The 24,248-nt window shown below is 36.5% G+C and overlaps 1 protein-coding gene across 1 annotated transcript; it reads left to right on the top strand.

Moving 5' to 3' along the window:
• Positions 1-2,953: 2,953 nt before the first annotated feature.
• On the top strand, positions 2,954-12,064 carry LOC143616441 (cyclin-T1-3-like). Its single transcript, XM_077089288.1, has 7 exons — positions 2,954-3,026; positions 4,668-4,958; positions 5,992-6,073; positions 10,143-10,277; positions 10,362-10,537; positions 11,019-11,170; positions 11,253-12,064. The coding sequence occupies exons 2-7, from the start codon at positions 4,729-4,731 to the stop codon at positions 11,870-11,872; spliced, it is 1,395 nt and encodes a 464-aa protein (XP_076945403.1). The 5' UTR covers positions 2,954-3,026; positions 4,668-4,728; the 3' UTR covers positions 11,873-12,064.
• The last annotated feature ends 12,184 nt before the right edge of the window (positions 12,065-24,248 follow it).

The raw sequence follows: 24,248 nt of genomic DNA on the forward strand, positions 1-24,248 counted from the left end.
TCACCTAATTTAGAAAATTACACAAGGAGCTCAACAGACAATTTGCTATAATACAAGGTATGTTGATGTCTCAACTCATAAGTATGTGAGGGTTTAGCAATTGGCAAAGTTTAGCACCACATAGCAACTGCCTTACTATATTTGGGTGTGGTTATAGTGTGACAGTATGATGACATGTGGCTTTTTAAATTTGGTTTTAATGATCAAAAAACGTTGTTGGGAGAACAACGACTAAGCTTTAAACTGATCATTTGTTTTGATAAAGGTTTAGATTAGAGTGACTTATAATATTACTTATTCATTATTGATAATTATATGATATGTCATGTACATGTTCCTAAACACTTAATGATCATCTTAATTAAATCATAACATCAAAGTGAACATACATTAAATGGAAAATAATCAAGCATGGTATTCACATGAAAATTAAGAATGACGATTGTACATCAAATGCTCATATAAAGATAACAAGTGCTTCACGATATGGAAATACAACATTAGATAATGTTGTGATGTTAAAGAGATTCATAATATAATCACATTAATAAAGTTAAGTAAAATAAAATAATCAATATATAAAATGATTCTGAGTTTGAAATACAAGAAAATATGAAACAAAGATATAGTTTGTAGAAAATAAAAACACATATTTTTGGCAAGAGATATGACTTTTGCGAAATTGGTAATATAATGCTTAATTATCCAAATTCCAACATACAAAAGCCTACATCCACTTTAATTTAAAAATATCTTTTGAAATGAAATTGATAGAGTCGCTAACTATTATTACCTAAGAACAAGTCCAGATCTCTAGAAAAAAAAGTTGCAAAGATAGGCAAGGCAAATCACAACGTTCACAAACACTAAGGACTATTAGGTTAAGCTAGTCGACTACAGTTTCATTAAGTATTACAAATAACTCCACATGATTCTAATATTATAACCCTCAAGTTTCATTAAGTTACGCAAACAACATTACAAGTTTCCTTTTCACATATGATACCCCATAACTATTTAATATGGTAGCCTTCAAGTTTTATTAAGTTACACAATTGACCCATAAAATATTTTAGGCTCCTTGTTTGATTATAAAGGTAGCATAAAGTTTGAAAAAGCATGTTTGGATGTTGCCATATCGTAACTGTTTGCATTCACGATTTAAGGACGAATCTTTCTGAAGATGGAGGGAATGATTTGAACATGAGGAACAAAATTAATAAATACATGGAAAGCTTTGTGACAATCTTTATGATAAGCATCCATTCATATTATTCAAAGGTTAGTCACTTGATCAAGATATTCAAAGATTCGAGAGCAGATCGAGATAAATAAAAGAAGTTCACAACAACATACCCGAAGGAAAAATCATCATATGTTGTTGGCCTGAATATTTGAAGTTGGATTATATGGTGTGCAGGGTTAACACCCCAAAAAGAGCATCTACGATTATGATTGGAGCATTGTTACGAAATGGGTAGAGAAGCATCTGCGTTTACTAAAGACAAAGAGAGTCGTACAACAGACATGAGCTAGAAAAGGACAGCTCTATCGTGCTCGACCATTAGAGACAATAATACGACAGTAGATGCCATTTTGTCCTCTATATATATGTCTCATATGTTTGTAACAATGCTTAACATATATCAATATCACCATATTTACACATTCACTATGTGTTCTTAATCCCATCCTTATACTACTCTCATAAATCATTCATATTATTACCTATTAGAGATAATCTTGGTCCGATAATCAATCCGACCAAGATATGCTATAACATGGTGGTTATGTCAAGAGGTTCACTTTAAATATCCTAGAATAAAATAAACATTTAAGTGGTTAGAAGATAGTTTAATATGGAGAATCTTAGTTTAAAGACCATGTTTAAAGTCCATTATGCGCTTTTGGCCTTAAAGTAGGTTGATTCAAACTTCATTTGATTGGAGTCTTTTAAGTTTATAGGTATTAGAAGTCTAGAGTTCTCCGATAGAAGGGAGCTAAGTTTTTGTAAGTATCATGGAGAATGAAATGAAATTAGCTCCCTTTCCCTTTGGATTATAACTTTCTCATTGAATTAGCAACTTGGTTCTTCCGCTTAGTTGTGGCACCTTCTCTCCGATCGTTTGCCTTCCTGTATTTAAAAGATATTGGTTTTAATATACCTATCATATTGAGATCAATGGTGTTCCTACGTCATAGCTTATATTGCTTGCTTTCGTTGTCATTCAAAGGTTTTGGATTTGATATATCCATTATTGTTGAGTTCAAGAAGCAAGAGGTTGAGTTTTTGAAGAAAAACTATCGTGTCTTCTTCATCATAGCTTCAATTACTAACTATCTTTATAATTCAAAGGTTTTGCGTTTCATATACGATTTGATGTTGGGTTTTCGAGCACTCTAGATCAAACAAAGACAATCTAACAAATCTTTATTGTTGAGTTCAAGAAGTAAGAGGTTGGGTTTTGGAAAGAACACTAGATGAAACAAGGACAATCTAACAAATTTGAATTCTTCCTTGGAAATTCCCTATCATAATCATAATGTTTAGTTTGAAATCAATCTTATTAGGTCATGGGCTTACATAATGCTTAGTAATAATACGACTTGACATTTTATAATGGGCTTTAATGAGACATGGTGGGTTTTAATATTAGGTCTGTAGTTCAAGCTCCAATTTATTTGATTACATACATAATCACTAGTTCACTACATTAAATTACACTCTTGTTTTGTATCACTTAAAATCCCAACATCTTAAATAAATATCTCTCCAAATAACAACAAAAAAAGAAAACTGTAGAATAATAAAAACCCTAGGGACTAATTAGGTAAGTCAACATATGTTAACCATAAACCCTCCCTCACTCTCCGTCCGATTGAAATTGAATCCAGCCTCTCTCTCTTTTTCTCTGAATATCGTCATCTCTCTCTGAATAATACTAATAATAAGGATACTACAAAACGACGTCGTAAGCGCCGATCACCGCCGGAATCTAGCTGAGATAATACTCCGTTGGTATCCGGTTAGTCTTTCAATTCATCTGCGATTCGATTTCTGCCCTAATTTCTTTCTTTCTTTCTCTTTATGTTAATTCCTTTCTGGGTTTTCTTATTCTTGATTTATAACTTCTGGGTTTGCTTAATCTTGATATTTTGGTTCTGGGTTTTGTTAATCTTGATTTTTGGTTCTGGGTTTAATCGATTTTGATTTATAGTTCTGGGTTTTGGTGAGAATTAGGGGTTTTTCCTTTATTGAAGCCCTAGTTTTTGATTGATTTGAGGTTAGTAGATTGAATGTTTATAGTTACGTTTAGAAGTTATGATAGATCTAATTGGGTATATTTATGTTGGTGTTGTATCTTGTTTTATAGAATAAGGGAAGTGATATAAGTGAATGTTGTTGGTGATTAAGTCTCCTTGTTGTTGGTTCTCTTGATGATATGAAACTAATGGAAGTGTTTTACTTATCATGATTTTATGAGTTTTAATGCGAATCTTGTTAATGTCTCAAGCGTGATCTACGGGTATGCACAAAGGGCGTCTTGTTGATTTGATAGTGGTTTGTTGAATTTGTGTTTGTACTCGGTTTTGTATATATAATGGCATTAATGGTACCTTAGTTCTGTATTGTGTTATAACCGACTGTCAAGCATTAAGTGGTGCATGATAGGGTTTATATGCGTATTCTGAAACAAATTTGTAGATATCACTGGTAAATATAATACGTACTGCATGCGTTTATATTACCACTTGGTACACATCTACATAGAAAGGCAGATAGAGAAACTTCTACGTAGGTGCTCCTGGTCAACTAGACAGTGTTAGGGTTTGTTAAAATGTAGATACAACTGTATGATTGGTAGATATTTTTTCTTCTCAGATCAGTTTATGCTTTTATGCCAATGATCATGTATGTTTGGCAGTCGGTTTTGAATATATTAGTTATATAATTATAACTTCTCATAAACATGAGAGGCTAATATTTTGAAATTCTTCATTGACTCATGACTTTAATCAAAGTCTATTCTGCAATAACTGATTTGGATATTATGATGGATTGTTACGGGTAGCGTGTTGTGTGTGATATTGATCCTTCATCCTACATAAGCGGTCCGCGAAGCATTTATGAAATATGATCATCTTCTCTTGGACATTGTATTTCTCAGTATAATTATGTCAGGTTTAGCTCGACAACTATTTAAGGCGCATAGTGTGTTTAATGTTACAATTGGATTAGTGAATGTTAAATTGTGCTTACCAGCTGCATTGCCTGTGTATCAAATCAAGTAGTTTGTAATTGTGTATTGTGTATCAAGATATCGTTAGTTCCCATTATAGATCCTATAGGTTTCTGTTATCAAAATAACGTTAGTTCTCATTATAGATTCTATAGATTTTTGTTACATGTATATGCATTTTCTAAAGGTTTTTAGGCCATCGAGATTCGAAAGTGTATACACATCTAGTGTGAAGTTCGATATTTTTTACGCCTGGAAATTTTAGATCAGTTTAATTAAGGCTCAGATAGTATGTAGGCTTAGAATGCAGTTATGCTTAATTACTTTCTTTGCAATGTATTCTTTATTAACTTATATGTATAATTGTGTATATATATATATATATTTAAATCCACTTCTCTTTTATTAAATATTGTAATTACACAGGCAGGTGACGGTGCTTTAGCTTCATTCCAGGATAAATTGTAAGACTGTTTGGGACCCACAAATGACTGCTTTGTTATCCAGTGATCCAACGCTATCTGGAATGCATGGAAACGGTCCATATAAACAGTCTGATAATAAGCATGAGGAAAATAGCGTACAATGGTATTTTTCTAGGAAAGAAATAGAAGAAAACTCACCATCTAGAGCAGACGGTATTGATTTGAAACAGGAGACTTACTTGCGCAAATCTTATTGCACATTTCTGCAGGACTTGGGTATGAGACTTAAAGTGTAAGTTTCGTTATTCACGTGGTTTTTCATTATTTGAATGTCTCAATAAATGTTATTTTGTAAGATGACAAAAAAACTTTCTTATTGCATATGTATTACTAAATTTGTTATTTGATATTAATAATATAAGGGTTGTCTGCACCTATAGAGGGCCTGAGACTTTCATAAGGATACTCGACACATTTACTTTTTTAAAACATCACTTATTTATTACATTGCCATTTATACTTCATTATGATGCTTTAAAGTCTGCAGCCATAATATGCGTCTAAACGGCTTGATTTTTCTTGTTTCTCTTTTATTTTGAACTATTGTTTCTTATAAATTGTTTATAACTTTTGAGGTTATTCTGGGTGAAATGGACTTCAGTAAGCTTATGAGTTTTGCTACAATACTTTACTCTAGCATTTTATATCAGTGATTATTTACCTAAAAACCATAAATTTTGATTTTTTTGCCTGAAATTTGTTGTGGGATTTACCAAAGCTAACATGTAAGATAAAGGTGAGGGAAATGAGGTTGCACTAGAACTTTGTTTTTTCAGTCTTTTGGGTGAAGCACAGTTAATTGGTCTTTTCTTTTCTAAAGTTACATGTGTTGAGTGGTTGGACTTTTCAAGGGACTTATATACATTTTATGGCTGTACAAATTTCCTTTGTTGGTCATAAGTGGTGCACAGTTTTCTTTGATCTTAGAAGTTTATGTCACTAGTACAGTTTTGAAGCTGACTAAGTATGAGCTTTATTAAGTACACACAATCTTCTAATGCAACAATGTAACTATGCCATATAATTTCATAAATCTAGTTTTGTTTTGAAAGTGTGATTATAACAACCCTATTGACTAAACGTTTGTTACTTATCCAAGTCTCACTATTAGAATTTCAATCAATTTTCGTACTTAATTATTGTGTCTATTGAAAGTCTATAACCATCACTTCATAGATATAATAATTAAACCCTCGATGGAAATTGTGAGTACTGTTTTGAATAATAAGATGTCTTAAATGCATTTTGCTTGTTGATATTTACAGGCCTCAGGTAACTATTGCTACTGCTATCATCTTTTGTCATCGTTTCTTCGTTCGCCAGTCACTTGCAAGGAACGACAGAAGGGTGAGTTACGCCCCATTTCACTTGCATATATTTTAATTAAAGTTATGATTTGAACTTGCATTGATATGTTTCTTCTTTATCTTGAAAAAGTATGTAAGTAATTCTGTAAGGTTTTTTAAGTATATATATCACGACGAGGGGTTCTCCATAGTTATTAATAGCGCTAGGCGCACTCAAGGCGCATAAGTCTCTCCTAGGGCTTAGGCGCAAGGCGCAAAAAAGGCGAGGGCCTGAGAAAAAAAGCGCACTTAAATGAAAAAAATAAAAAATATCTTATGTATTAGAAAAATAATGCTATTATTCAATTATAAAAAGCAAAAGCTATTATGTAATACGTGTAAAAATTAAAAATTAAACAATAAGTTTAAAATTTTAAAATATAGAGATTAGAAAGCTAAAAAGGTTCATTAAAACTTCAAATATCATTTTAATAGTCCAATAACAAATGGTTTTAAAATAAAAAAATTATTTTATATAACATATCATTTATAAAAAAGAAATCTTAACATATGGTTACTGTAGCAAGCAAACTAGCAGCAGAGCTGCAAAAAGTGCCCAGCTACAATATACTTTACTTTAAAATATAAAACATAATAAACTTGTTGCTTTTACTTTAAATCCATGCACATGAAACGATAACACAGAAAAGGGTCTCCTCTGCTTCCTTCCAGGTAATTCTCTGTTAGGATTAAACGCACACACGAAACCGAACACACACACGAAAGCAGTAAACGAACACGAGGATTTAACGTGGTTCGGTCTAAACTAACCTACGTCCACGGGTGGCAACTAGGTATATCTTTATTGAGTGACAAATATTACAAGTACATAATGATGTTTATATAGAGACTGAACTAGGGTTAGTAAATTATTATGCAAGAAATCTAAACCGGGCCGGGCTTGGGCCCGACCGCCCACACCCGTCTCCTCTTTTGACTTCATATAATAAACCGGGCCAACAAGGCCTACGAACCCAACAATCTCCCACTCGGAGGCCTTGAGTATTCTCATCTGCACTCCTGATTGTACTTCTGTAATCTGAACATTAAACTTCTTCTAGTTGCCACCGCCTTCTCATCAATTAACCTGAAGGCCCGTTGAAGCTCCCCGGAGCTCCAACACGTCAGTCATGGCTGAAACTGCCCCTGACCCGTTCTCTGTCCCTACCGGCTCCCACTGTAACGAACTACCGGATCCTGAGATAACCTGAGAACAAACACTCTCCATATTCAGCAAGTAATTCATTGGAGAGACTTTTACAGCTGGAATACTGGTTTTCTTAATTCACTGTCGACCTGGAACTGTAACTGAAACACGACCTGTGCTCCCACTGTCACGATGTCCCCCAACTGATTTAACCTTCTAGCTCGTTCATCCTGAATCTTCACTTTGGCTCTGGGTTTGTTACTTGCAAAACGAACCTTCTTATGCCCACGAGATTCTGTGAACCGGACTTTGTCTTTCACCAAAACTGGATCCACTCCTTTCGGTGACATATCGACCATATACAACGAACCCATTTTCTTGCCACGAGCAACCACGAGATTCCCTTTGACTACTTTCCACTGCCCATTCCCGAACTTAACATCGTGCCCCTGGTCATCCAACTGCTCAACTGAAATCAAACGTTTCTTCAAACTTGGAATAACCCTCACGTCTTTCAAAGTCCAAGAAGTACCGGCTGAAGTTATCAAATCAACGTCTCCCATACCCGTAACCTCTAAAATATCATCATTCGCTAGTCGAACCTTTCCAAAATCCCCAAATTTAAGATTCTTCATCGTTTCACTACAGTGAGTGGCATGAAACGATGCACTAGAATCCATCACCCAAGCATCAACGCTACTCTCAACACTACAAACCAAAGCCTCATCACTACTGACCCCGTCATCTGTGTCGTCTTCTGTAACGTTCACCTCTTTCTTACCATTCGGACACTGATTCCTGAAGTGTCCTTTCTCTTTACAACCCCAACATTCAATATCCTTACGAGTCTTAGACTGACTCCTCTTCCTGCTCCCACTGCCTCGCTGTTTTCCCCTACCTCTACCTTCTGTGACTAGCATATTGCCTGATGATTCACCTGAACTTCTGCGTCTTGAATCTTCTCCCAGAATCAGATCTCGAATCCCATCGAAAGTAATATTTGTAGACGAACTACAAACTGCAGTCACTGTTTGCGACCAACTGTCGGGCAAAGAGGATAATAACAAGAGGCCTTGAACTTCATCATCAAACTTAATGTCAACTGACACTAAGCGGGACAAGATCGAATTAAGATTATTGATATGAGTTGTAACTGACCCACCCTCTTTCATTCGAGTTGTCACTAGCTCTCTGATAAGATAGACCTTATTCGCTGCCGAAGGCTTCTCATACATGTTGGATAGTGCGCCCATCATACCACGGGCTGTGGTTTCTTTCATGACGTTAAACGCCACATCTTCCGACAACGACAATGTAATACAAGCCCTAGCTTTCTTGTCTAACTTCTTCCAATCTGCTTCTGATAACTTTTCTGGTTTTTCATCCTCGAACACTACATCCAAGTCTTTCTGACAAAGTAGTGCCTCAATCTGCATCTTCCACCAACCGAACTTCTGTCCATCAAATTTCTGTATCGAAACCTTTCCGTCTTCTGCCATAACAATGACTAAAACGAAAAACTGGATAAAAACAGAGACAGACACAGCAACACGAGCCTGAACTTAACGACTGTTCAACTGAACTCTGTTAGATAATCAACCTATTTTAAACCGCAGCGGAATACGAACTGTAAATCAGAAAACTGAAACTTTAAATACTGAAACGATAAAACCTGACAAACACGGTTGGCACTGGTTTTGATTTCTTTAACGCTTCTTCTGATTGACACAGTTCTTCAACAAAAAATAGGATCTTGATTTATTGTTCTTGGCTCATTCTTGCACCAAAGCTCTTTAATTTATTCAATGACCTCAACCTAAAAAAACTCTAATTGTGCTACTGCTCAATTTTGGTTTGCTAGCACAAAAAGAAAATACACAATGACAATTGGGTTACTGCCCAATCTACGGCCCAAATAAAGAAATTAGTTTAAATCCACAACTAATATTAAATTATCAATGGCCTTCTCCTGCCCTATGTTTTCACGACCAAACAAAAAATTGAAAGTAACCACCTAGACTCCCTTTCTGCCAGATTTAATGAAAAAACACAAATCAAAATAACCTTCGATGGCGATGAGTTTAGGGGTTGGTCTTTTTATTTCATTGATCTTGTCGACTAGAATCTGCCCGAAAACAAGCACACGGCTAAAAACTAGTGGCAGTCAAACGTGGTTGATGCGGTGACGACTTTCGAAGCGGAACCTTAACGCAGATCTGCGGCGACGGCGGCGGAACCCTAGCGCAGTAGGGTGGCGGCGGCGGAAGGTTCGGCGGCGACTCGGCTGGTTCCCGTGTTCTTCGTGTGATCCGAACCTAAGCTCTGATACCACTTGTTAGGATTAAACGCACACACGAAACCGAACACACACACGAAAGCAGTAAACGAACACGAGGATTTAACGTGGTTCGGTCTAAACTGACCTACGTCCACGGGTGGCAACTAGGTATATCTTTATTGAGTGACAAATATTACAAGTACATAATGTTGTTTATATAGAGACTGAACTAGGGTTAGTAAATTATTATGCAAGAAATCTAAACCGGGCCGGGCTTGGGCCCGACCGCCCACACCCGTCTCCTCTTTTGACTTCATATAATAAACCGGGCCAACAAGGCCTACGAACCCAACATTCTCTTTCATTTCAGGCCGGAATGTCCAGGTTTTGGCCGGAATTTTTTATTTTAGCCGGAATCTTGCCAAAAGCGCGCCTCGACCGCCATCAGGCGCTTTACCTGCGCTGGGCCTTGAATTTGCGCCTAGGCGCGCGCCTAGTGCGCTTTTAATAACTGTATTATATAATCTACGTGATTATGTTTACATATCAGTAATTAGGCTGAAAGTTGCCATTTTTGGTACCAGCATGATTATTAATGACATAAATTATAAAGACAATTTATTAATTAACATTCTTGGATTGCAGACGATTGCAACAGTCTGCATGTTTCTTGCGGGCAAGGTTGAAGAAACTCCCCGTCCTTTGAAAGATGTTATCCTCGTTTCTTACGAAATTCATCACAAAAAGGACCCCAGTGCAGCCCAGAGAATTAAACAGAAGGTATATTTTGTAAACTCAAAAGTCTTTGTTATTCGTGAATAGTGTAAACCAGTTCTGAATCTTTCTGTTTTCACTTTGTCACAGGAAGTGTACGAACAACAAAAAGAATTAATTTTAATTGGAGAACGTGTTGTTCTGGCAACTCTTGCTTTTGATTTTAATGTGCATCATCCATATAAACCACTTGTTGAGGCTATAAAGAAGTTCAAAGTTGCTCAAAATGCACTTGCTCAGGTTGCTTGGAATTTTGTGAACGATGGGTAAGATCAATTTCTTTAATACCCCTCTCCCGCAATAAGTGTGCCCTAGCCAAAAGTGCTATTGCATTTTATGATGGCTAAATGCCAATTTTACCCCTGTAACTTCCATACAGTTTTAGACAATGTGTAAAATCAGTTCTAGTTTAGTGTTTAAGGGTAGAATAGGGAACTTGATAAATAACAGGGAAATTTATCGAAATAGTCAAATTGACTAACCTTTCTACCAAAAACCCAAAGTAGTCATTTGACAAAAAAATATTTTAGCCGGCGGCTAAGCCCTAAAGAGTGCCAGCTAAGTCTTGTAGTCGCCAGCTAAGCACTAAAAAAAGCTTAGCTACCAGTTAAGCCCTTATTTAGTGTATTTTGGAAATTTTTATAGCCAACTCAACGATTTTGGTAATGTTTTTTAAATAATATGTAACATTCGCCTGTGGTCAACATTTCTTGGTCTGATTTTGGCCCGCGGAAACAACATTTGCAGGCTTCGGACATCCCTTTGTTTGCAATTTAAACCCCACCACATAGCAGCTGGTGCCATTTTTCTTGCTGCAAAGTTTCTTAAAGTAAAACTGCCATCAGATGGTGAAAAGGTTTGGTGGCAGGAGTTCAATGTGACCCCACGCCAGTTGGAGGGTTGGTTTATAATATCTTTTGCTATTATGGCAAACTTTTTGATCCGGGTCGACTCATTTGACCCGTTTCTGTTTTATTGCAGAGGTGAGTAACCAAATGTTGGAACTATATGAACAAAACAGAATGCCACCTTCACAAACCAGTGAGGTTCTTGATGGAAGTACAGGTGGCATGGCTGCTCAAAAAGCACAAGAGCATGACACAAATGACGGTGATTCTCATGTTGGTGCTGCAACTTCAAGACCAGTTTCTGATCATGTAAAAACATCTCAAGATCATCAAAGTAATGATGATGGAAGTACAGATCGAAATAAGGATGTTATTTCCGATGTTGAGAACAATGATGATCAGAACCAAGAAAAGGGTGGTGGTCAAAGAAGCCAAACACCAAAAGACGCTATGAACAAGATTGATAAAGATAAGGTTCGTGCGGCTCTTGAGAAAAGAAGAAAGGAACGCGGTTGTGACGTGGCACGAAAAACGGATTTTATGAATGATGATGAGTTGATTGAACATGTGTTGGAGGATGGTATTGAGTTGGCTGCAGAGTCTGAGAAAAACAAAGAAAGGAAGAATAATAATAATGAGGTCAAGGTGGTGGAAGAAGGTGAGGTGGCGGTGTTGGATGATGGTGATGTGAGACAGGACGGGAAAAGGAAAGGTGGTGGGACCCCACCACCCGAAAAACGAAGGAGGAGCTAGAAGGGTGTTGGCGTTTGTCTTTTGATGGTATTGTTCATTGGAAGCCATGGATGCACGGGTTGTTCATACTTGTTCATGTACTTGATCATGCTGGAACTAAATTTTGGTTGTGTATGCTTTCTGGTCATGAAATGGCACCATTTATTTATCAAAATGATTTGTTTTTTCTTTTTCTAGGATCATTTCTTTCCAGGACTGCAAACGAGTTGAGGCAGGCTGGGCTTAGGTTTGAAGTTAAACCAACAAGCTCGGCTCGATTACGACCTAAAATGAAAAGTTTGTGGCTTGTTTATTTATAAATCCTTTAATTTTACAAATTGATATACAAAAACTAAAAAAGAAAAAAGAACACTTTTAACATATACTTTGTGCAGAATATAAACTACAAAAGCAGAATTTTGATGTATTAAAGTTTGGACTTTTAATTAAACGAGAACAGGCGAGTCAACACATGAGCCTACGTTGGCTCAAGCTTGGCTTTTTTACAAACAAGCTGATTTCAGAGTTTAGTTTTTTTTTGCTTTCCTTTCCGAATGTGCCACAGAGATCTGCATAACAAGCCAGTTTTTTGTATATATTTATGATCTGTTTACTCATAATGGTTGATATGTTGGCTGCTTAACAGTGGCCGAACCAGAAATTTTTAATTATGGGATCGTAATAGAGTTGTTGGTGCATTCGTAATTCGCTAGTGTACATTGGTTTTTTTTCTTTTTTAATTGGAGGGTTGATACTAATATAAAATTGCTTCATTTAAAAGCACTGTGTTTTTTGAACCACACACCATTCAATCTGCAAGAAAGATATCACACACCTTGATGCGTAAGTATTGATAAAGTTAATCGCGGAAAAAAAAAACTTCCAACACGTCTTGTCTATGTCATTAATGAATTTGAGAAATTCTCAATATTTGATTTGAGTTTTTTTTTCCAATAGATATGTAAAAGAAAAAAATAAAAAAATTCTGACATATAATAATATATTAATATTACAAATTTTGATAGAATAAAATAATATATCTAATTATAAATCTTAGTGAAATAATAAAATTTATAAAGTAATAAAAAAGAAAGGAAAATATCATGTGCCAATTGTTATATTTACTTAAAGATACGTGCAGGGGAGAGACTACATTCGGGGGCGATTTTTGACACATGACGACATGTTAGCAAGGGAACGATTTTCATTTTAGGATGTAGTGGTTTGTAGCCCAATGTTGCCTCATTACACACACACACACACAAAAAGAGAGGGAAACATGATCAAATACCTTTTATTTTTAACATAAAAATAATGAGAACCAATTTGCTGTTATCATTAGGTTTATTTTTATAGGTGTTAGCTGTTATTTTTTGTTCGTATTTGTTAATTTTCGATTATGAGACGTTATAAGTATTTGCTGTTATATATTTTGTTGTTATTATTAGATTTTTTTCTTTTGCTGTTATAAGTATTTGCTGGTATTATTTTGTTCTTGATTTTAATTCTTTGTAATTTTTAGGTTTTTTTTCTTTGCTATTACAAACATTGTTAATGTTGGTATTGTTTCTTACGTTCTCATTTTTTTATACATTAATATTATTTCCTACGTTCTCATGTTAAGATTAAAATATACATGAACCTTCGCATATATATATATATATATATAGGGGATGGATCTTGCGAGAAGTGCGAGAAGTGAAGGTATAACTCCATTAATCCCTAATTTCACTCCCTTTCATATGATGTTACATACATATATGTAGGTTTGTTGTATTTATGTCTTAATTACACATTTAAACCTACCTACAAACATATAAATGTACCGAGCCACATTCAAACCTATGTACCTACACACATACAAACATACATACACATATACAAACACACGTACACATATACAAACATACGTACCTACACACATACATATGCACATACACAACGCACCTACACATAAGAAAGAGAGCGAAATTATGGATTAATGGAGTTACACATTCACTTCTAGCTGTAAAAAAACTTCTGAAATGATCAAATACCTATATATATATATATGAGAAAGATCTTTTGAGAACTTGATAAGTTTTAAGAACTTTAAGAACTAAATATGGACCACACAATCAATTAAATGAGTATTGAATATGTGCCTAAGATTAAATCTGATTAAAAAATTAATCATGAGAGAAAATATATATGTGTGATGATTACACTAGTGTAAACATTAGTTACACATATGTAAAAATCGATTCGGTGTGTGAAAAAATTTGTAATTTGTTTACATAAATGTAACTTACATATTACATATATGTAATTTTTTTTGTTACGTTGAGTTCTTTCGAGTTCTTAAAACTCAAAGTGGTTCTAGAAAAAAATCAAATATATATATATATATATATATATATATATATATAACAGTATAACACATATTATTATTACTATAAATTAGAAATTTGGTGCCGCAAGTGACCTCATTTGTCCACTTGGCGGCACCTAATTGGCTACTTTTTTGTGTTGTTTTAATTTTGATTTTTAAACGGTTATTCGTGTCGAATTGTCTTCATAACTCTTGGACTGTCAATGCTTGGGTTTTACCAACGATCGGATTTTAGCAACTTTTTTGTTTTAGTTCCGGTACCGTAACAATCATAACAGAAACCGACTGAATTAGTGTCAGCTCAGTGCCGCAACGTCCATGACCGACAACGCTTGGGTTTTATCAACGTCAAGGTTTTACGTCCACAACGAATGTAAGGAAATCCAACCAAATGCTAATTTTGTTTTGGTTTAGTTCCAGTACTGCAACGAAGTTGACGGAAACCGACCGAATTCGTGTAGACTAGACACGTTTTTGTTTTACTTACAGTACCGTAACAAAAAACGATCGATTTTCGATTTTTTCTATTTTTGTTTTAGTTCTAGTACCATAACGAACATGACGGAAATCGGCCGAATTTGTACAAGCTCATCGTCTCAACGTCAGGGAACAACATCGGCCAAGTTTTACCAACGCTTGAATTTTAGCGACCAAGGCCACCCTATTGGTGCACCTTAATTTTATAATTTTTTTGTTATAGTTCTAGTGCAACAACGCATGTAACTAAATCGACCGAATTCTCGTCGACTTACCACCTCAATGCTTAGGATAGACAACGCTTGGGTTTTACCATAATTCGAGTTTTACGGACCTGCCCCGGTGCAACGTGCCGGGTAAAACACTATGGATATATAATATTATTTATCCAACATCGACCGACATACCTGATGGTCGGTTATTTTGTATATGTTTTAGTTCGTTTATTATTTAGTTTTAATAGTTTATTCTAGAACTTTCGATACTTCATACGTGTATTATTAGATTTCAGGTCACAGATGTTAAAGTGCATAATTTGGACATGTTGTGACATGGTTTTAAGACCCGGGATGTCCAGCACGCAAAACGAGGATGCGTAATTAAGTATGCTGATGACACGGCCCATCGCGATACGCGATGGGCTTGCTTGAGGACCTATCGCGTATCGCGATGTGGTTTGAAAAAGAGTTGACTTTTTTGTCCATCGCGATATGCGATGGACCATTGAAGACCCCATCGCGTATCGCGATGGGGTGTGCAGACGGGAAATTTAGGTTATAATCTCATTCTTCATAAACAAGAACAGGAACTCCGTTTTGACGACCAAGAGGCGATTCCAGCAGCTACAAGAGGCGATTTTCACCACCATAGCTTGTGCCAAGATCCTACATATGATTCATATCATCTGTATTGAAGATCCAATGATGTCAAGGCTCGGCTAATCACCTAGAATCGCACCTGGGATGTATAGTATGTAATCTTTACAGTTTTTCTCATGTGACTAAGAATATTATTGTATTATTATTGATGATTGATATATGATTATTGACGTTTGGTATTTCTGAGTGTTCGGTCGGTTTAGGTTTACGTTAGTCTGAACGATCTGTTACCAGTTGCTAGATAATTGATCGTATGACTGTTTGGTTAGATTGAATATAATAAAACATACAATTACCCTTAACTGAGTCACACTGGCAAGGACTGTTTGATAACCAGTGCCGTGTGTAAAGTGATTGTTGATGTATAAGGTTTTGTCTGATTGATCAGTCTTTAGTTAATCATTAATAATTAATCTGTTAGGTTGCATGAGATGACTGTAGGTTGCTTATCTGAATTCCCGGGTGTGATTTTCTTTGTTAACTGCTTAAAACTCGTTTACTTGCTTGTTGCTTAGTTCTCTAAATTCATTTCAATTGCTTGTATGATCTGCACTAAACACTAGTTACTTCATAATATTAAATCTGTACACGAATTACAATGACCACATACTCCTTGTGATACGATACCCTACTTTCTCTAACTATTTAGTTTAAATTTGGTTTTTAATTGACTTGAACGATGGTCATCAATACCCTATTCATCATGTCCACAAATGCTGCGAGAGTATTCGTTAGACCGAACGATATCACGAGGAACTCGTAGTGTCCATACCACGTCCGAAACACTGTCTTAGGGATGTCTTCCTCTTTCACTTTCAGCTTATGATAGCCTGATCTAAGGTCTATTCGTGAGAACCAACTCGAACCTTTTAGTTGATCAAATAAATCATCAATCTGTGGCAATAGATATCTGTTCTTTACCGTAAGCTTGTTAAACTGACGACAGTCTATACACATTCTCATACTTCCATGCTTCTTCTTAACGAACAACACCGTGCGTCCCACGAGGAAACACTCGGCCTTATAAAACCTTTGTTGAGGAGTTCTTGCAGTTGGGACCTCAATTCTTTGATCTCGGATGACGCCAAGCGGTAAGGTGCTTTCGCGACGGGCTGTGATCATGGTATTAAGTCTATCTGAAATTATATCTCAAGATCCGGTGGCAACCCTGGAAGGTCCACAGGGAACACTTCTGGATATTCGTGCACAACAGGAACATCTTTCACTTATTTCGTCTCGGCCGTAGCTTTAACAACATACGCTAGGTAGGCACCGCACCCTCTCCTTAACAATCCTTCGGCTTTTATCATCGAAATGACATTAAGCCATGAACTTTCTTTATCACCATAAACCGTCACTGTACCACCATCCAAGGACTTTAACCTTGTTAATATACTCTTACACACTATCTGAGCCTCAAACTCATATAGCCAATCCATTCCCAAAACCACATCAAACCCTCCTAAGGTCATAACATATAGGGTAACAGGGAACTCACGTCCCTCTAACTCTATCTTACAATCCTTAACCATCCTCACTATCCTAACCGAAGTCTCACTCGCGGTTTCTACTTTAAAAGTTTTAGGCGGACGACAACATTTCATTTTTGCTAACTTACTAAATGCCGAAGCTACAAAACTTCTATTCACACATGAATCAAACAATATTGAAGCTAGAAACACCATTTACTAGAAAAGTACCTGTCACAACATCAGGAATCTGCCTAGCCTGCTTTTGAGTCAGCATGAAGGCCCTAGTCCTTGGCCTTGCTTGATCAGCATCTTTCTTTCCATTTCCTCCAGCTTCACCATCAGTACATTCCCTTGCCATATGACCCGTTTTACCGCATTTGTAACACGTGGGGTTTGCAGTGCAATCTGGAGCGTAATGCCCCACTTTCCCACATTTATAGCAGGCATTCGACCCAAGCCTGCCCTCGCCTCTATGAATTTTACCACACTTATTACATACATCCGTACCCTTACCCCATTTGCACTCACCACCGTGCATCTTACCACAAGTCTTAAACGAACTCCCACAACTTCTGTCACTTATCTCTAGGGTTCCATGACTGGGTACCATATTGCTTAGCAGGAGGGACCCATTTATTTTCTTTCTTCTCTTCCACCACCACCGCATCGTCCACCGCCAGATCATCATAAATCATCTCTACGAGTTCAACAGCAGAGTCAAAAGTAGCAGGTTTATTAGTCCTGACTAATATACGGACGTTATGTGGAAGTCCTCTTATGTAACACTTGATTCTCTTGGCTTCGGTATTCACCAAGTCAGGTACCAACCTATACATGCGGTTGAATTCAGTAGTATACTCGTGGTGTGTCATTTTATCCGCCTTCAAGTTCAGAAACTTCATCTCAGCCCTCTCGACCTTAGCATTAGCACAAAATCTCTTCATCACCAACTCTTTCAGGTCATCCCATCTCATAGCCTTGATCTCTTCACGGGTCTTCCTCTGCTCTACAGACTCCCACCAGCACATAGCTTCATCTCCGAACGACTGGGTAACATAACCCACTGCTTGATCAGGACGATACTCGCTAATTCGGATAACCTTGTCCATGGCCGTTCTCCATTGGAGAGTAGCGATTGCATCCCCTAAACCAGTCAGCTTCGGTGGGTCGTAATCTTTGAACGATTTGTAGTTACACCCACCTCGGCCTCTCTTTCTCTCATCAACTTTCACAGATTGAACTTCACTCGAATCACCTTCCCAATCATCAGCTTTCTTACCGTCATCCCTTACCATCTCAGTGGTTCTCACATGGCTTCAAGCAGACTTTTCAGGTTCTTCACTGCAGTAACTACAGCTTGCGCAATGGTGTATTGAACAAAAAGATCCAATTGATACCTTTTATTGTTGCTTTGACCTCGTGTAGTCGCACTCCCTTCCTCTCTTGTGTTAGTAACTAGTTCCTCAGAAGGTATCGGGTTAATGCGCGGAACTGTCACAACCCGACTAGGGGGTTAGTTGTGACGACCGGTATCAACCAAACGCAGCGGAAAATAATAAAATTATTACAATATTAAGCGTCTTGGTCCCAAATACAACAAACAGAACAAAATATAAAGTTTACAACGAAACGAATTATTCACAAATCTAGTCTATTTATTCTTCTAGCTTCATTTCTAGTTGTAACTTCATTTTGCATCGTGCCTAAGTGCACCATTCCTCAGTTATAACTGAAAATACATACTAAAAATACGTCAACAATATGTTGGTGAGAACATGAGTTTAAGACACATGACCCAATTAAATATGGTGCATATTAAACAAGTTCACAATCAAACCTGTGTCCACGACCCGTGAACATCTAAAATAAATACCCCTTACCCATACGCCTTATTGTTATGGGTCAATTAACACTTATGTCTGCCCAACATAAGTTACAAATGGCGCGGATATATGTCACAAGATATTTTATCGTTCAGCGGGTGGTCGTCCCATGATGTAGGCCCACTGTGTGCGGGGGTCTCCCAGATAGTACTACCCATATATCCCGTGGATCCTTTCGGAGTTAATGATTGTGCTAAAAATTCGGGGATTGTTTAAGGCAGCTAAATGGTCTTGATTAATAATACACCAAAATGATTTATGAAAATATTTAGGAGTATGTATTCCATGTCCCAAAAGTTTTTAAGTATATAGTTGAAAAGGGGATCACATGAACTCACCTGATTCCAAACGTCGGTTACTTGTGAATGTATTTCTTTGAACGCTAGCTCCTAGGGTAAACATTAAAAGGGTAAACACTCTATTCTACTTGGATCGGTCTAAGACCATAATGCATGCTGATTAAACTAAGTGTAATGTAGTGATGACCAGATTTATAGAGTCTCGAGAGCTGTGGGTTTTTAGTTATATCAATCCCACAACATCTAATTTGAATTCATATGAAAATAATAATTTTTACGTTATGTCGGTTTTCTCCCGACCTACGTTTATTTACTTATAATAACTCATTTAGAAGTCTAAGAATACTTCAAAAGTTCTTCATAGCATATTGTAATTGTTATAAAAGTAGGAAACAATCACCTTATGAATTTTTATGTATATTTATTGTTCTTTTGATAATATCCCAGAAGGTTCATGTGGTTATCTCTTAATTTAAAGTTTTAATTCATATAATATATTTTTGATCTTTATTATTCTGGAAAATAATATGATATAACTTCTAAAAGTATTTAGTTTTGGTTTAAAATCTTACTCTTATTTTCACGTTATGTAAGTTTCAATTACCAAAATACATTTTAAGACACAAACACTTTTAGAATATCTTGAGACCTGTTAATAACTCATCTTAATATGAGTTATTATTATGTTTGAAAAAAAAATGTTTTGTTTAGGTTAGTAGTGGGTGTTCGGTTCTTGGAAAGTGATTACTTTTTTTAAGTTATTCATATTCTAATACCCCCCTTTTGTTGTTTTTTTCTCTTTTCCAGGACACTTTTTAGTTTATGGAGTTTTAATAAAAGAACCATTTATGTAAAAACATTACCGATGGGGTATTAACCGTAGGACTCGGTTTCAAGTTCATGTACTGAATAGAAGTGTATATTTTCATTATTGAACATCTTGCAGAATCTGGAGTTAAAATTATAAAAATCTTTTGAGTTACAGGAAATTATTATTATGAAGGTTTGCGATTTTGTGATCGATTTTATGTGCTCATGCCTAGAGAATAACGGTTTTTAGATGGTAGGTGCATGATCATAACCCTGATGAACATACCCTTTAGGTTCGGACTGTCCATGGGTTACCCTTGATTCATCCTTTGAGAGATCAATCTGTTTATTATTCTGTTAGGTAATAAAGTGGTTAGGTTTGATCTCAAAGGCTGGTTTACTTGTTTTTGAACTTAGGGTTTTAGTTCCCTCCCTGATTATAGTTCAAATAACAATGTTTTAAGCATGATCAAGGAAAAGTGGTGGTTTAATAATTCGTAGATATATACTTCCACCATTGTTCATGTCACCATAGAACATATTGCTGGAATATTTTAGAAATAACAATGGATAACTAACCTTAATTGAGTGGTGTGTCAATAGAATCAGTTGCTAGGGAATGATCTTCAACACCAGGAGATGAAACTGTGAGTATGCAAGATAATATTAAGGCTGGAACTTTACAAACAGAATTAGGGAAATAGGAGGGTTGTCAGAAATTGAATAGACAATAACTATCATAACTTACGTGGATTATTATAGCTTGGTTTCTGGAACTAGTAATGTTGATAATTGATTCTTGAATGGGAGAAGTTAGAAACGATGGTTCTGAGGGTGAGGAGATTGATTCTGTGAATTGCCAACAGATTGTAGAGAGAATTGTGAGGAAGCTTATGATTTAGAAGGCTTCTGAGAATTCAATTCTGGTGAAGTCCTTCATTTATAGGGAAATCAGATAAACATTGATTGGGTAGAATGAAGGTCGAATGAAGATTGTTATGCGTGGGGAAGGAGGCAACGACCAGGAGTGAGGAGAAGGGATATTACGTGATTTGCTGAGTTTTCTAGAGAATTAGGAGATTTTATTTTGTTTCCAGAGATCTTGAGAAGATACATTTAATTAAGTTATTTAATATATTTTTATGTAATTAGTTAAAATAGGAAAAATAAATATGTCGATGGTTGCTCGAGGATTTGCACTAGGAATTCAAATCTTGGAATATTAGATTTAGTTAATTCATATTAGATGACTTCTCTCATTTAATATGTATTATATATGTATACATATTAGTGTAGTTTAAAACTAACTATGATAATCTTCATAAAATATTTACTACCATCATATTACTTCATATGTTAAAGTATGGATTCGTTTAAGGTTACGGATTTATAGATTATTTTTTGAGTTGAATTGTTATGATTTAAGTATGGACTGGGATATTATTTTTGATGGGATTTGGCATGTTTGTTCCAGCTTAATGATCTTTATTAAGGTTATGCTTGTTAGACCTATTATGAATCCATCTTACGAATGTTGTTCTAACTATACAAAAAATTAGCCCTAAAATTGGGGTTGTTACATGAACTCCTTGGCCAACAACGTTCCGTGCTCTAGCAATTAGTATTCAATAAGGAAACACAAACATCATCACTCAAGGAACTATTTAGTACAAGGATAGTTAGGCGCTCGTCTTGAGTTCCACTTAACCTTGACAATCAGAATACGACTTCAACGAAGCTTCTTTTCTTGACGATCCATTATTTACAGGGATTCTTCGAAGAAGTGAAGCTTTTCATCTACACGTACCTCTTCATGAGGTTTTATAAGGGAATCATCCACCAAACATTTTTTCAAGTTTGATACATGAAAAGTGTCATGGATACCACTAAGTTCTTTAGGTAACTCAAGTCGGTAGGCCACCGGACCAATTCGCTCTACGATTTTGAATGGCCCTATAAACCTAGGGCATAATTTACCCTTCTTTCCAATGCCTTTCCAGGGCGAAATTTTAGTATTACTTTAACTCTAAATTCAAATTCTAATGGTTTCCGTCTAGTGTCGGCGTAACTCTTTTGACGATCCCTAGCAGCTAAGAGCCTATCTTTTATTTTCATGATTTTATCGGTTGTTTCTTGGATTCATTCCGGGCCTGTTAGCTGATTATCACCAACCTCTTCCCAACACACGGGAGATCTACATTTTCTTCCATACAAAGCCTCAAATGGGGCGGCTTTGATACTTGTGTGATAGCTATTGTTATAGGAAAACTCAGCTAAAAGAAGGTGGGTATCCCAGCTTCCACCAAAGTCCAATACGCATGCTCTCAACATATCTTCCAATGTGTAAATCATTCGTTCACTTTGACCGTCGGTCTGAGGGTGATATGCAGTACTTAGATCTAATCGGGTTCCTAAAGCTTGCTGGAATGTTTGCCAAAATCGTGATGTAAATCGACTATCACTATCCGATATTATTGACATGGGTACTCCATGTCTCGTCACAATTTCATCCACATAAAGCTTAGCTAATCGTTCCATGGTGTAATCCTCTCGAATAGCTAAGAAGTGAGCAGAATTTGTCAAGCGATCTACTATTACCCAAATGGCATCATGCCCTTTTGACGTTCTTGGTAACTTTGTGATGAAATCCATGGCGATTCCTTCCATTTCCATTCGGGAATCTCGGGTTGTTGAAGTAGACCGGAGGGCGTTTGGTGCTTGGCTTTCACTCTTGAACAAGTCAAGCAATTTCCAATATAGGTGGCAATGTCCTTCTTCATTTTAGGCCACCAATATTTTTCCTTAAGACTCATGTACAATCTTATCGTTTCCCGGGTGAATTGAGTACCTAGATTTGTGGGCTTCATCCATGATTACCATACGTAGGTTGCCATGTACAGGAATCCATACTCGGTTATTAAAACTCAATATACCCTATTTGTTGGAAACTAACCTCTTTCCCATACCATTCAATTCTTCTCTCTTGAGATTGGCTTCTTTGATAGCTTCTCTTTGTGCACTTTGAATTTGAGGTACCAAGTTTGTTTGCACAGTCATTCTCAGGGCTCGGACTCTAAGTGCTTATCTCGTTCTTTTCTACTCAAAGCGTCTGCAACAACATTAGCTTTACCCGGATGATATTTTATTTCGCAATCATAGTCATTCGTTAATTCCACCCATCTTCTTTGCCTCACTTTTGGTCAAAGATGTGTTGAAGGCTCTTATGGTCGGTGTAAATGATACACTTTGTTCCATATAGATAATGCCTCCAGATTTTAAGTGCGAATATAACGGCTCATAATTCCAGATCATGGGTTGTGTAGTTCTTTTCATGAAGCTTAAGTTGGCGTGACGCGTAGGCGATTACTTTATTTTTCTGCATCAAAACACACCCAAGTCCTTGTCGTGAAGTGTCACAACAGACTAGGAAATCGTCCATCCCTTCGGGTGAGGACATAATAGGTGCGGTACACAACTTGTGCTTCAAGGTTTCAAAAGCTTCTTGCTGCTTTACCCCCCATTCAAACTTGGCCTTTTTCTGGGTTAAGGATGTTAGCGATTGAGCAATCTTGGAAAAGTTCTCAATGAAACGTCGATAGTATCCGGCTAATCCCACGAACTGTCTAATCTCAGTGGGTGTTTTTGGAGCTTCCCACTGCTTGACTGCTTCAATCTTTGTTGGGTCAACCTGAATTCCTTTTTCACTCACGACGTGTCCAAGGAATTGTACTTCACGCATCCAAAACTTGCATTTTGAAAACTTAGCATAAAGTTGTTCACTCCTAAGCAGCTCCAAAATTAACCTTAAATGTTGCTCATGTTCTTCTTTGCTTCGTGAATAGATTAAGATGTCATCAATGAAAACAATCACAAATTTATCTAGGTATGGTTTACAAACTCTGTTCATGAGATCCATGAAAATGGCTGGTGCGTTTGTTAAACCAAAGGGCATTACTAGGAACTTGTAGTGCCCATACCTAGTCCTAAAAGCGGTTTTAGGCACATCTTCATCTTTAATTCTCAATTGATGGTATCCCGATCTTAGGTCTATCTTTGAAAAATAGCTCGATCCTTGCAATTGGTCGAACAAATCGTCAATCCTAGATAAAGGATACCGGTTTTTCACCGTAACTTTGTTCAGATCTCGGTAGTCAATGCACATTCTTAATGTGCCGTCCTTTTTCTTGACAAACAAAACGGGTGCTCC

This window comes from Bidens hawaiensis, unplaced genomic scaffold (genome assembly GCF_021521415.1).
Source record: "Bidens hawaiensis isolate Kalapana, Puna unplaced genomic scaffold, B.hawaiensis_p1.1 tig00000237_1, whole genome shotgun sequence".
Lineage (NCBI taxonomy): Eukaryota > Viridiplantae > Streptophyta > Magnoliopsida > Asterales > Asteraceae > Bidens > Bidens hawaiensis.

Excerpts from the sequence above, each read along its gene's own strand:
- LOC143616441 (XM_077089288.1), top strand. The coding sequence starts at position 4,729 with ATGACTGCTTTGTTATCCAGTGATCCAACGCTATCTGGAATGCATGGA. Across the intron at positions 4,959-5,991 it reads TTGGGTATGAGACTTAAAGT|GCCTCAGGTAACTATTGCTA; the intron begins GTAAGTTTCGTT and ends TGATATTTACAG. Across the intron at positions 6,074-10,142 it reads TTGCAAGGAACGACAGAAGG|ACGATTGCAACAGTCTGCAT; the intron begins GTGAGTTACGCC and ends CTTGGATTGCAG.